Below are 13,347 nucleotides of genomic sequence, written 5' to 3' on the forward strand. Positions count from 1 at the left end.
AAATCGATAGCTCAGTGACCAATCAAAAGAAAAGTGCATATTAAGACCTAATAATGAATGGAGCGGAAATTGCAATTTGTACAGAAATAAAATATGATTAATAAAAAAATAAAAAGTAGTGTTTACTGGCAAGGGAGTTTCGTCACAGCGAGGGAGGGTAGGGCACAGTGGGGAAAATGAATCAACAACGGAAGAGAAAGCTAGAGATGGCTCGTCTCGTCGATGGAGGGCGCTTTTTACAGAGGGCTCGTAGTCATCACGACGAGGGAGGGTTTTGGCAACGACGAGTAGAATTGCGAGGATCAGAATAGGGCTTCAGCGAGTTCAACGAGGGGGGAAAAGATAAAAGTGATTTTAGGAAAAAAAAAACTTTTATATATATATCAATGGGCCCCTAAAAATATTGGGCCCTGGGTAGGTTCCCTAGTAGCCTTGGCCCATGGCCGACTCAGCACAAGGTGGTGCTAGTTTTTGAAAATCAACACAAATATTATGTTGTTCTTAGAAACCAATACCATGTGGTGCTAATCTTTCAAAACTAGCACCAGAGTATGGGTGAATTGACACACAATCATAATTTCATTTACGAGGCTTAGGACGAGGCTTGCACATCATATTTGTCTTCTCCACACTCAGCTCTTCCATTACATATCAATTTTTCAAAAACCCAAATCTTCTAAGTCTATCAATGAGTTTTGGTCAAAATCAATTGATATACCTTTAAAGCTATGATTGGACTCATTTCAAATGTTACAAGTTTATGAAGTGCCCCTGAGTATATATGTGCCCAGAGCTATCAGCTTGAAGTCATTAACAACGATGATCAAAAGGTTTTCAAAGTTGACTTTAAGACAATTGACACGTACATATAATTTATCATAGGGATGTTATAACCAAGCATAGACACCATCATCTTCTAGTACATGTCAAATTTTTGAAAATACAAATCCCCTAGCTCCATCAATGGATTTTGATCAAAACTCATTGATGGACTTAAAAAGCTCTAATCAAACTCATTCAAAGTTCTATATGTTTCTGAAGTACCCAGAGTCTATATGTGCCTAGATCTATCATCTTGAAATTATTAACAAGAGTGATTATAAGGTTTTCAAAGTTTTAGACTTTAAGGTAATTAACATATATACATAACTTATCATAAAGATGTCAAAACTAGACATGGACACCATAAATACCTTCAATGCACTACCCTCTTCCATTACTTGTCAAATTTTTAAAAATTTAAATCTCCTAGGTCCATTAATAGGTTTCGATCAAAACTTATGAATAGGCTTACAGAGCTTTAATTGGACTCATTCCAAGCAGGGGTGTAGCCAAGATTTAGAATCACAAGTGGTGCAAATATTGTGTATTGAAATTAAGAGGATAGAATTTCTCAGAAAGTTGATAGATGTGGTAACATTAAGAAGTTTTTTTTTTTTCTTTAGGTTCCAAATCACAACTAATCTTAAGAAGTTCAACTGCCTCATCCTTGAATCTACTATTAAACTTTTCAACTTGAAAATATATTGTAGCAATAAATACATCAAATCAATAGTGGTGCTTAACTATGATTGAGTCATTTTGTCGACGCGATGGCCTATAGCAGATTTATAATGAGCTTTCATGTGAGGTATCTCAATGTTATACTTGGCACAAACTTCTTTTGCATAACTAAGTAGAAGGCCACATCCTTATTCTCTCAAAGTATGAAACAAAGTTTTAATAATTGAAACATAGTCCATTGCATTTTAAATATCTAGAAATTTCTCTTGCAATACTAATATGAAATCAAAAGACTTCATCGCAATCAATAAACCTCTAGATTCACCACGAATAGAGTTAGAAGACTCATCATCCACCATGTTTTATAACACAGTAATAGCAAAGTTATACATATCAATCATGCTACCAATTGAGCCCAAATCAGAACTCCAACGAGTCTTGTTAGGCCATAGTAAATTTCTAATTTTATTACATCCTCTATTGGCATCACGTTCACCAGTAACTATTATATGTACAATTTCAATTCTTTGAGCAAAATGTAACTCAACATAACGTTTAGGTGATACATTAATGAGATTAGAAATGTAATTCAATTTTGAAAAGAATAACCAAATGAATACATCTTTTTTAGCAGCTACAATTAATGCTAGTTAAAGTCGATGAATAAAACAATATGCATAATATGACATTAACAATCTTTTAAGAAAAAGTCTGTAATCCATTCCAAGATTCATACATATTGCTAGTACCATTATATCTTACTCCTGCATGTCGTGGAGAGTACTATAACCAAATAAATTTCTTAAACTGTCGATTTTTGAATCGCTGATTTTGACTTCCGAATTTAGCTGGTGACTACTCATTCTTAATAGGTTTATATAACCCTATTTTAATATAAACTTGTCTAATTTCATTCTTTTTATTAACAGGATATTTTCATATTGGAAAACAAGTGAACTGACATCAACATCAATTATAGGAGATTTGTTAGATTGTTGATCAGAATTTGATATATCAAAATATTATATGGAGAATGTCTCTAATTTGTAGATGTTTGTTCTTTTACTTTAAAAAATGAGTTGATAGTTTTTCTTATCTTCATTTTCTGAGTTTTCTTTAAGACAATTGACACATACACATAACTTATCATAGGGATGCCAAAATAAGGCATGGACACCATAAATACTTTCAATACACTACTCTCTTATATTACATGTCAATTTTTCAGAAATCCAAATTCCTTAAGTTCATTAATGGGTTTCGATCAAAATTTATTAATTGACTTAGAGAACTCTGATCGGACACATTCCAAGTGTTATAGGTTTTTGAAGTGTTCCATAGTCTGTGTCCAGAGATATTAGTTTGAAGTCATTAACAATAGTGATCAAAATGTTTTCAAAATTTCAAACTATAAGGCAATTGACACATACACATAATTTATCCTAGAAATGTCAAAATCATACGTGAACACTATAAACGCCTTCAATGTATTATCCTCTTTCATTACATGTCAATTTTTCAAAAGCCCAAATCCTCTAAATCTATTAATGAGTTTCGATCAAAACTCATTACTGGATCTAAATGTGTAGACCGATTCACAAGCTGTCAGAGGGGTTGAATAACCCTGCACAAATAAAAATAAAACCCTTCTCGAACTTTTAAAGTAACACTTGCATAAAATTAAATAAAGAACGAAACCGGAAAGAAGAGGCTCACGGATTTGACTTGGTTACAACCGGGGAGGTTGTTAATCCAAGGAGTGAATGACACACTAAAGATCTCTTTCAGGCGGAGAAGTCTCTTACAATAATGACGTACAAAAAATGAGAAGCTAAACTAGACAAGAGAAGTGCACAAGTGTAGAATATGCAATTGCTTGTTCTGTTCTAGCTTCTGGACCAAGGCTGTATTTATAGTCTTGGTCGGGACGTCTGGAGGGTTCCAGATGCCTGGAAGGGGGATAAAGTTTTATCTCATTCGCAACGGATCGCGGTCAAATACGATCCGGTCAAAATCGGGTTCCGGGCGTCTGGAATCGCTCCGGTCGCCCGGAATCGATCCGTGCGCCCGGACGACTAAAGTCAACTTAGTTGACTTTTGGTCCGAGCCCTCTACTCCGGTGCTACTCGCCTCGGTTCGGATCTTCCGCTCCGGCTCCGCTCGCTTGGGTGATTTCAGCCAACCGAAATAAGGCTCACCCGAACCCAATTTCGGCCTTCTCGAGCAGCCTTCCACTCCGGCTTCTCGTCCCTCGGAAACGTCGCGGGCTTCCTTCTCGTCCACCCACGTACTTTTCCATAGTACCTCATCCATCGGACGCATCAAGCTCGTCGGCTCTCTCCCGTATCGTCCTTCTCGCTAGCTGCGTCTTTTGCTCGACTACTTGTGCTCTTAAACTCCTGTACACTTAGACACAAGATTAAAACACTATAGGATCTAACCTAACTTGGTTGATCATATCAAAATATCCTGGGATTCTAACACTAAAAAGTCTTGATCAAACTTATTTTAAGTAAAATAGATTTTTAAAATGTCCCAAAGTCTATATACGTTGAGAGATACCAATTTAAAATCATTAACAATTTGGACATAATTGTGCTGACATGATCGTACAACATGTGTCTGGAGACGTTACCTTCAATAGCTTGAAGTCTATATCTGCCCAGAGTCTTAAACTTGTTTAAATCGTATCAAAACATCCACAATGATATCTCATTATAATACCCATCATCTCATCAAAAAATATAGAGTCTACTCATTATAACAATCTTCTTCTTTCACCCACATTCCTTTCAACATTCACACTCATTATTTATAGGTCTCACAATCCACTCAATCATTTTAAAATTATATCATATTAAACAAATATATTTTAAATATGTTAAAATATTTAAATTATTATTATTATTAATCTTACTTTTAAAAATATAATTTTATAGTTTTTTCAAAAATAATATTAATTTTTTAATATATTTATTAAATAAAATAGATGTGTGTGAAAAATGAAATTACAATATTGGCAAAACGAAATTATAAAGTTGGGAAAATGAAATTACCACTGAGCGGTTAAAATTATAAAGTTGGGAAAACGAAATTATAACTGAGCGGCTAAAATTATAAAGTTGGGAAAATAAAATTTATTTTAAATTATAAAGTTGGGAAAAATGCTCTATTATTTTCATCCATTTCAAATAGAAAATAAGATCATAGGGACTTTAAAAAATAGACGGAGAGAACATGTAGAGAGTAAAATTGAAAGAGTAATGAGATTATTATTTTCATCCATCCTAATTAATTATTTTTGGATTTGGTGGACAGAACGTGAAATCAAACCATCCACCCCATATTATAAGATCTGGATATCTCATATAGAAAAATATCAAATCAACCATTATTCAAATAAAAATATTTTGTTTGCCTAAACCTTTGGTCTAATCTTTTGTTATACTAAGCCAATTGACTAAGTCCCAACAAAGTCAAACAATTAAAGCACCTAGGCAAGTCCTCTTACTCCGTCATAACCCTATTGTAAAGTTCAAGATTAGAGATAGGTCAACTACACAACATAGGAATAATCTAACGCCGAGAGATTTCGACAACCAAATTCTAGGCAATTCACCCATTACCTGGGAATCATAACATCGTTATAAGATGTTATGCCCAAAAATAAAAAACAAAAATTGCAATACACAATGTAAGCCCTCATTGTTTCCATGCCTTATTAGACTTCCGCTCCATGAGTCCACCGAAATTCTCGAATTTTGGTACGGCAACCCAACCAACGAATACCTCGATTCAAACATCCAACTCTCAAGTCTAAAAAACTCTTCCTAGGTATGATTTCCATGTCAAGTTATTATGACTTCTTGATCAATAACCAAATGTATGCATTAAAATTGTATGCTCAAGTTCAACTACAAGGCAAGAATTGTTTCTCCAACATTTGAGTTGGATTTCTCCAGCATTTGAGTCTTCAACTGGTCCATGATAAAGGTTGTCTTTGGTTTAAGATGGAGATTGAGTTAAAAAATTGGAAAGGGCTCTATTTTCCCTCTTCTTCAGAATGGAGCTTCGGGCCTTATTTAAAGGCCCTGAGGTCGCGGTGCCTCTATGCATCTTGGCTTAGACGGCCCCTCTCTGGTGTACCCCGCTGCTCGTCTATCCTTCAGTAAATATAGTGGTTAATCAGAGGTGATATACAAGGAGACGAGAATGACCCCAATGGTCCAGTCATTCGGCTCTTGTGCCTTGATGTACCGTACCTGTGTCCTATATGTCAATCAAATGTCCTGTAGATTTTGCCGTATGTGTACATATGGCAAACGGCAGTACGATATATGAGAAATGTCCCTTACGGGACCCTGCATGAATAAGTGTGGACCAATTTTAGATTCCAGTAATTCAGTTGCAGGTAATTGCACCTCAATGTGAAAGTGGGCTTCACAGGCAAGCCACACATCCTGGTCCCCCGCTCTTTAGTTAAGTGTGTCGGGAAAGTATTGATTGATAGATGACCACTCAATAAGACTATGATCCACGACTGGGGATGGCCAGCCAGACTCAGCCTCAGCCCTTTACTGCTAAGATGCTGGTGACGCCTGCATTAATAGCGGTATGACCACTTTGCAATGATGATAGCAGCAACACTTCACTTTTACTGAATCCCCACCCAGAGAAGCTCAGATGCGAAAAACAAGATTTTTCCTGTCTAATTTATCTATCCACTGATCCACATTTGATATGGCAAAGAGGTTGTCCAGCTCTTCCACTTACCAGAACATTCTCGGTGCAACCCTTCGTAGCTTTACCTTGGCCGATGGATGTGTTTCAAGAGGTAAATGCCCCCTCAATTTATAGAGTGCACAAAAGAATAAGAATCCCTGCCATCTTTAGAGGCCATAAAGAGTTAAGATTACTTTGTAAAAGATGAAGATGGATTGACGCTGCTTTCGTTGATCAAACTCCTGTTAAAATGCTATGACAACATGGGCCACATAATAAGCCTTCAGGAACATTCAACCATCAAACCGAGGTTAATAATTTGAATTAAAAAAAAAAGCCAAAGTTGGTACACAATTTGAAGGGTGGTCATTAACTGACTGATGAAAACTATTCGGGATATATTCAGCCAAGCTTCACAATCAATCCACATTAATGAATAAAATTTTCTGAATCAGATTGAGAAATCAGTCATACTGAACAACAGATTTTTCTGATCAGACTGGGACGTGTACAATGTTCTCAACATGTTATGTTCCCCTTCACTGCATCTAGTAAACAACATTGTTCCTTGATTGTTCTTCCACGTGCAATCACAGAAACCAATTTACTAGGCAATCCAAGATCACAATTGCCAACATTCGTACAAAATTTAGCATTGCAAAATGGAAACCACGACTCTTTAACTATACATTGCAGTCAGATCAATCTCGTATGGATGTAAAGTATGCACTTGAACAATAAAGATAAGATGATTCCACTAGTTGATTAGATATCACACAACTCAGATACACTCAAGAAAAAAAATGACAAGCTTCAAAGCATTGGAAGCAAATATTATTCTTCATCACAAACACCACAAATAGAAATAGCGGTATATTAGGGTTTGAAGATTGCAGAAAAATAGGTTGCATGCCCATTATATAACCCCAGTATTCACCAGAATTTGAAGCTCACATAATACGAACTGGAGCTGGAACTCAAAGTCTATTTTCTTTGTGATTTTAATTGAGCATAAAGATCTTCAGCAACTCAAAATTCATTGCAAAAATACAAAGACTCATGACGCACAAGGAACAAAGAACAGGAAATGAGTTAAAGATAATAAAATTAACAGATGAATATTTACATGGTGGGTGCATACATAGTTTAAGAACTAACTTAGCTATTCAGTAGTATATATATATACCACAAGGGACTTTGTAAGCAAGACTACAATACCAGCAAAACTGTAGAATAAGTTAAGTTCCATGTCCCAGCCTGGGGACAAACAAGCATAGGGGATGATGAGGGACTTACCAACAAAGCACACAGAATCTCATAAGTTGGTATTCACCACCAAAAAAGATTTCAACATTGAGAATTCCTTTTTGCTAAACTTCTTCAAAAAGCCTGCACCATGAAACAGATTGAAGAATAAATCCCTTGCATTGTAACAGTCTGTAAACAAAAAGGACGCTAAAAATATTAAACTATATGATCCAAAAGTCTATTTGTGAGATGAAGATACATGATTATTGGTCACTAAGATTTCCTTTACTTTCTATTAGTAAACTGAAGTTGAAGGATTGAAGCTAGAAGTGAATAGCATGAAGGGAATCAAGCATGGGAGTAATTGTGAATTAGGTCTTAAGATGAGTAAATGATTTGAAATGGTGACGGATAAAGTTCTGGAAACACAAACCATATCACTTCCAGGACAACCCCTAGAATTTTCAGTATTAGCAGCAGCAGCAGGTTCCTTTGTTCCTTCACCAGCTATTCTTTCATCAGAAGCAGATGGATTTTCTTCGACTCGACAATTTGATGTTCCAGGGTTCATCTTCTGGACTTCCTCATGAGTATAGATGAAGATCTTCCGGACCATATTGCAGAATTCACTGAAATGAAAATCAAATCAGCTTAGTTGGCATTAAAAGCTATGCCACAAAAGCAGAAGAGAGTTAAAATATACTTACTTCCAGGGATCATCTCCAACAAGCATCATATCACCTTCATTGTCAGTGTACACAACCAGCCAAGTTTTGTTGGCAGACACTAATGCACCCTCAAAATCGAACATTCGATCAAGTTCTGCAACAAGTCCTTCATAACCATTAAACTTGGTGAGATCAACAGATCTGCCAAGAGCAATACCTTGCTTATGCACCTGATTAAAATCAGTGGTCAGACTCTTCTCTAATAATATAATAATGGAGGTCGATCCTTCCAGGCATTTGTGATTCCACAATTGCCCAGAAACACAAATAGCTGCCCATAACATATGTTAGGATTACTTTGTAGGATGTAGTAATGATACAACATATTAACTTCAATAGTTTCACACATGACTTCATATAAACTTTCCCTACAGGTGGAGTACACAAATTCTCCACCAGTCATCAAACCAAAATATAGAGTAAAATGTTCAATAAAAACAAATTAATTTATCTTGGTTTAAAACCCCAATCTACATGATAAGAAAAGAAAGGGGAACCTAATCTCTATGGTTGAAAATAAGACTAAACAGAGAAAATATCTTTCAAATAACCCTTTGAGCCTCAACTACATGACAATTCCAAGGAAAAATAAATACATAAAAACCAAATAAGTCAAAAGGTAGCACTGTCACAGTAAACAAAATCAAAGGGAAGGATGGCAAAAAAATAAAGAAAGAAATCAAAAAGTAAAGAAAGAAACCTTTGTGCAACTCCGAGTACAACCACCTTGCACTTTGTCTTGGTTATGTTTAGAAGCCTGTGGACAAACTGGTACCAATTTCTCTGGGACACCATTTGTCAATGAACTACCAACAAATTTTTCTGTAACGGGCAACTCCAATTGCTTATTAGCCTCAAAACCCAGTGATAGGGGCAAAACTGCAGTAGGATGGACATGTGGCAACAGAATATCAGCTGACTTATTCTGTGGTGCAACTGATTCAGATGTCAGTAGACTGCTGTTTAGATTAAACCCAAATAGCTTATAACCACTAGTTTCTTGGGGCTTTGTTACATCATGTTGTGACAGTATCATAGGTTGAGGCTTGATGACCCTGGGTAGAAGCCAGTTATTAACTTGAGAATCCGGCAATAAACTTCCCAGCCAGTTAGGTGAATATTGATCACCAACAAAATCATGATGTTCGGAAAATCCACCCTGCATGTCATATCTGGAAATTCCAGTTTTCTGGTAGGACACTTCAGCAACTTGTGCACTTGCCTTCAAATTACATTCAAGCATATTAAAATCTGAATTTGGAGGCATCAAAGACCATAATCCAGGTGAATAGTCATGTTTGGCCTCTCGATCTTGAAAATGAATCTTTAAAAGATTTTTATCACTTGAAGCTTGCTCATAAAATGATGGAACGCCACTTGAATCAAGAGGCTGGAACACAGAACATGTTTGCTCATGCTTGTTTACATGCATTAAGCTGTCTGACCCAAATCTTCTCTGAGCAGAAACTTCATTTTTCTCTCCTTCATACGTTGACCACATCATGTATTCTGGAGCTTTATTTGACTCACTAGCATCAACAAATGCACTTTTCAAGGTCATCCCTTCTTGACCTTGCAAGACCCTTGGTGCTCCATGTGATTGGGAAGGGTCTGCAGTGATTTTAGAAGTGCCTGAAGAAAAATGAAGATATCAATAGTTTAAAGCTAAATTAAATCATGCCAAGTGCAATAATTTTGTACAAGGCATAATACCTTCTTTTTTAAAAGAAGTGTCCTGTGAATGGGGAAAGGTAGAATTTCGTGGCTTTTTTGGTCGAGACATTTGTAGAGGATTAAGAGGAAGTGGTGTAAGAGCAGGCTCGATTTTCCACGGAGAAACCCTATCAGGGCGAGGAATAGAACATGTCTCATCCCACCGCACCTACAAATTGAAGCATAGTATCATTCAACCTAGCTTTAGGAATAATAGCCATTATAACTAACAAGCTACCTTGAGGCATTTCCATTTTGAAGCAGGCCACCTGTCAGCATCAGCATCGTTTATCCCAACAATAGTTCCAGTGAACCTTTTATGCATCCAAAATTCCACAGATCAGAAAGTTTTATACATCTACAGCAATAATTTCTATAATATACTTGTGGAATCCCCGAGTTGTATGACCTCCATATACCTTTGTTCTGGTGCCTCTTCACCTTCAAATCTCATTTTGAACCTCATCCCAATAGAATGGTTGCTCTTAATAGATTCCATATATTGATCAAATGAAACAATAAATTCTGATGGACTAGTCCTGTTAGAATAATTAACAAATGTCTAAATAAATGATCAAACAACTAAATTATGATTACTGGTTTTAGTTTGAAAAAGCATAATAATTTCAAGACTAACAAACAAAGCAATGAGCTTAGGTCAATTGCCCTAGGATTCAAAGTATACTACAATAGGATCATATAAGTCAAACACCTCGGTTTGTAGTAAACTGTAAACATGGTGCCTGTGTTGACAGCATGCCAAGCTGTTGCAAGGACGCCCAGGTGCATACTGTGACTTGATATAACTGATGATGGAACATTGGCCAGCTGCCGCATTGCACGTCTCACTCCAACACGAAGTTCCCCATTCTCTCCTCTGTTAATTAGGAAAGGGTCTTTGCTTGCAGTATATGAAATTGGATCAAAAGTGATGAATAGAGATAGATACAGACTAACCTTAGAAATATAAAGGCATCTCCAGCAACAAGCCTCTTCGAGCTAACAAAAACACTCCATCCACTTTGAAGTAAATGCCTACGTGGTTGACCTATTTCATGCAACATTAAGCAGATTATGATGGGAGCAAGTTAACCAGCACAAGAATAAAACAGAAGGAAACCACAACAGAGAAGGTTATTAGGCAGACAAGTAAAATCATCGCATCTAGCTTTTGAGTGTATGTGTCCACATATGACAATGCTTTAGCAATCTCATTACAGATCACCAAAAGAAATGGATGAGAAAGAAACACAAATTAAGGCAGATGGAACTTCACCAAGACAACAATATTCTAGTCCACAAATATTCAAATGAGAATTCCTGTAACCTTCACATGCAAAAATGAACTTTTGGCAAAAGAAAAAAAAATGCCGTTGAGCCTGGTCAAAAATCAAATGCATCAGAGCCACATCTCTAAATCTATACGAACATTATCAGCAACTCAACAAAATAAAGTTCATATCAAACTTCATCAGATACAAAGCATACAAACTATTAACTCTTATTTACCCCGAAAGATGTGGCGGAAACGCCACTCTGCTCCATGCAAATCCTTTGCCACCAGCTCTTGACTTGGTGGCTGCCGGCTCATGTCCTGATCACCAACCAAATAATAAAGAGTGAGCGAAACAAATAAGAAGAGCATGAATAAGCACAACTTCAAATCTTACCAGTGGAGGGAGGCACTCATCCGCATGACGACGAAGGACAGAGAACCCACCATGTGTGCTAGTATCGGATGCAGTCAGTGTTTTGCAGAAAGAATACACATGAGGCCGGGGCTTTGGCGATGGAACGGCTTCGTTCTCTACTGTGTTCTCGTCTTGCTGATGTAACGTTCATAAAATACATATAACAAAAATATACCCAACTTTATCTTCATAGGTTTCAACAAAAACACATAGCGAACGATCCATGAACAGGCAAATGTGCGTGTTTTGAAAATCTACCTTATCTGGGAGCAATGTCACCTGAGCATATACCTCGTCAGAATCTGGTTCAGCCTGTCAAGATAAACCACAAATTCTGAGATTAATCAAAAGAAAAGAAACAAATTCTTAGCTCTCTCGCTGAAAACAAAAAAGACAGAATTTCACAAGGCCACCTTCAGTTGAACATTCATCACACGGCAAAGGATCTTCCATGGTAGGTTGTAAAGCGGCATCTGCCGGTCAGAAACCTGATTTGTGGACGCTTCCACCTAAAACGCGGCCGTAGACGAGCAAATAATTAGCACAAGAACCTTGACGACAATGAGAGTAATCCTAGAGGACCAAAAGAAGAAATCCTAGGAATCGGAAATCTAGAAGACATTTCAGCAAAATTATGGAGTCCCTTGGATATTTCGCTTGGCACCTGCTCAATATGGCCCTGAGGGAAGTAAAAGACTTTCTCCCCAACTCTAGGAATCGTCACTAAAGGACCGGCGCAAGCAAGCCATAACTCGGTGTACATAGCGTCCTCCGATTCTGTTACAGAAACAAAACAGAATCAAAACCAGAATAAATTTCATCGGACACTGACTCAGATCGGAGATGAAACTTACCTTTAACGCTGAGAGTGTCATTGGCAAAGCCCAAGCTTTCATTTGCATCAGCAAAGCCGCCGGTCGTTGCTGCGCCCTCGTGCGGCTCGCTACACGCTGACGAGAAGCTCTGCACTTGTCCTCCACAGCTACCCTTAACCGACACCTCCGACGACGCCATCAATACCTCGGAAACCGCCGCAACTCCACGACTTCCCTACCCACCGCCGATCCAATCAAAATAACCCATCATAAACCCTAAACCGAATCCATCAACCAATTCTCAGAGCATCAGCCCCCCGATCACTTCTCAACCTCCGACGCCCTCTCTCTCTCTCTCTCTCTCACACACACACACACCCACACTTGCCACACAAGAGTTATCACCCCCCTTGTTTACCTTGTTCTTTTGGAGCGAAGAGAGGAGCAGAAGAAATGTGAGGAAAGAGGAGACTACGTACTGTCTCGACTCTGGCAGCGTTATTGGATCCCATCCAGGTCGCACAGCCTCCGCCAAACTTGCAGACGCACATTGTCGGAGGAGATCTACAGTATTAAAAGATAAACATTGCAATTCGAAGATTCCGTACCGAGCATACTCTGGGCGAGATCCCAACTGCGGCTTAACTCGGGTCAAGTCCCTTGGTAAACATCCAACCACGGTCGGTTGGCACTGAGGCCCGGCTCGCCCGAATGATCTTTCTTAACGCCGTTAAAGGAACCCGTGGTTCTAAAATGCAGAGCCGGTCACCCTTTCCCGTTTCGCGCCCGGAGAGCGCCCATGTCGTGCTATTAACGGACAACCAACCTGAAATTAAAAATAAAAATAACAGCTTTTTTTCCGCCCTTCTTAAATATTATAATAAATCAGGCAACCTTTATTTTTAATTCGATAGCTGCTCTGGTGGT

At 37.8% G+C, this 13,347-nt stretch overlaps 1 protein-coding gene across 1 annotated transcript; it reads right to left on the reverse strand.

Annotated features, from left to right (window-relative positions):
• Positions 1-7,313: 7,313 nt before the first annotated feature.
• LOC122045415 (auxin response factor 24-like) lies at positions 7,314-13,059 on the reverse strand. Its single transcript, XM_042605633.1, has 15 exons — positions 12,460-13,059; positions 12,270-12,382; positions 12,019-12,114; positions 11,864-11,917; positions 11,585-11,740; positions 11,424-11,508; positions 10,872-10,962; positions 10,627-10,791; positions 10,334-10,453; positions 10,153-10,228; positions 9,915-10,083; positions 8,902-9,833; positions 8,181-8,371; positions 7,907-8,102; positions 7,314-7,614 (listed from the first exon to the last, which is right to left on the reverse strand). Exons 1-15 carry the CDS (start codon positions 12,617-12,619, stop codon positions 7,606-7,608), a joined length of 2,613 nt encoding a protein of 870 aa, XP_042461567.1. The 5' UTR covers positions 12,620-13,059; the 3' UTR covers positions 7,314-7,605.
• Positions 13,060-13,347: the final 288 nt, after the last annotated feature.

The sequence above is a fragment of the Zingiber officinale genome, chromosome 2B (genome assembly GCF_018446385.1).
Source record: "Zingiber officinale cultivar Zhangliang chromosome 2B, Zo_v1.1, whole genome shotgun sequence".
Classification (NCBI taxonomy): Eukaryota; Viridiplantae; Streptophyta; class Magnoliopsida; order Zingiberales; family Zingiberaceae; genus Zingiber; species Zingiber officinale.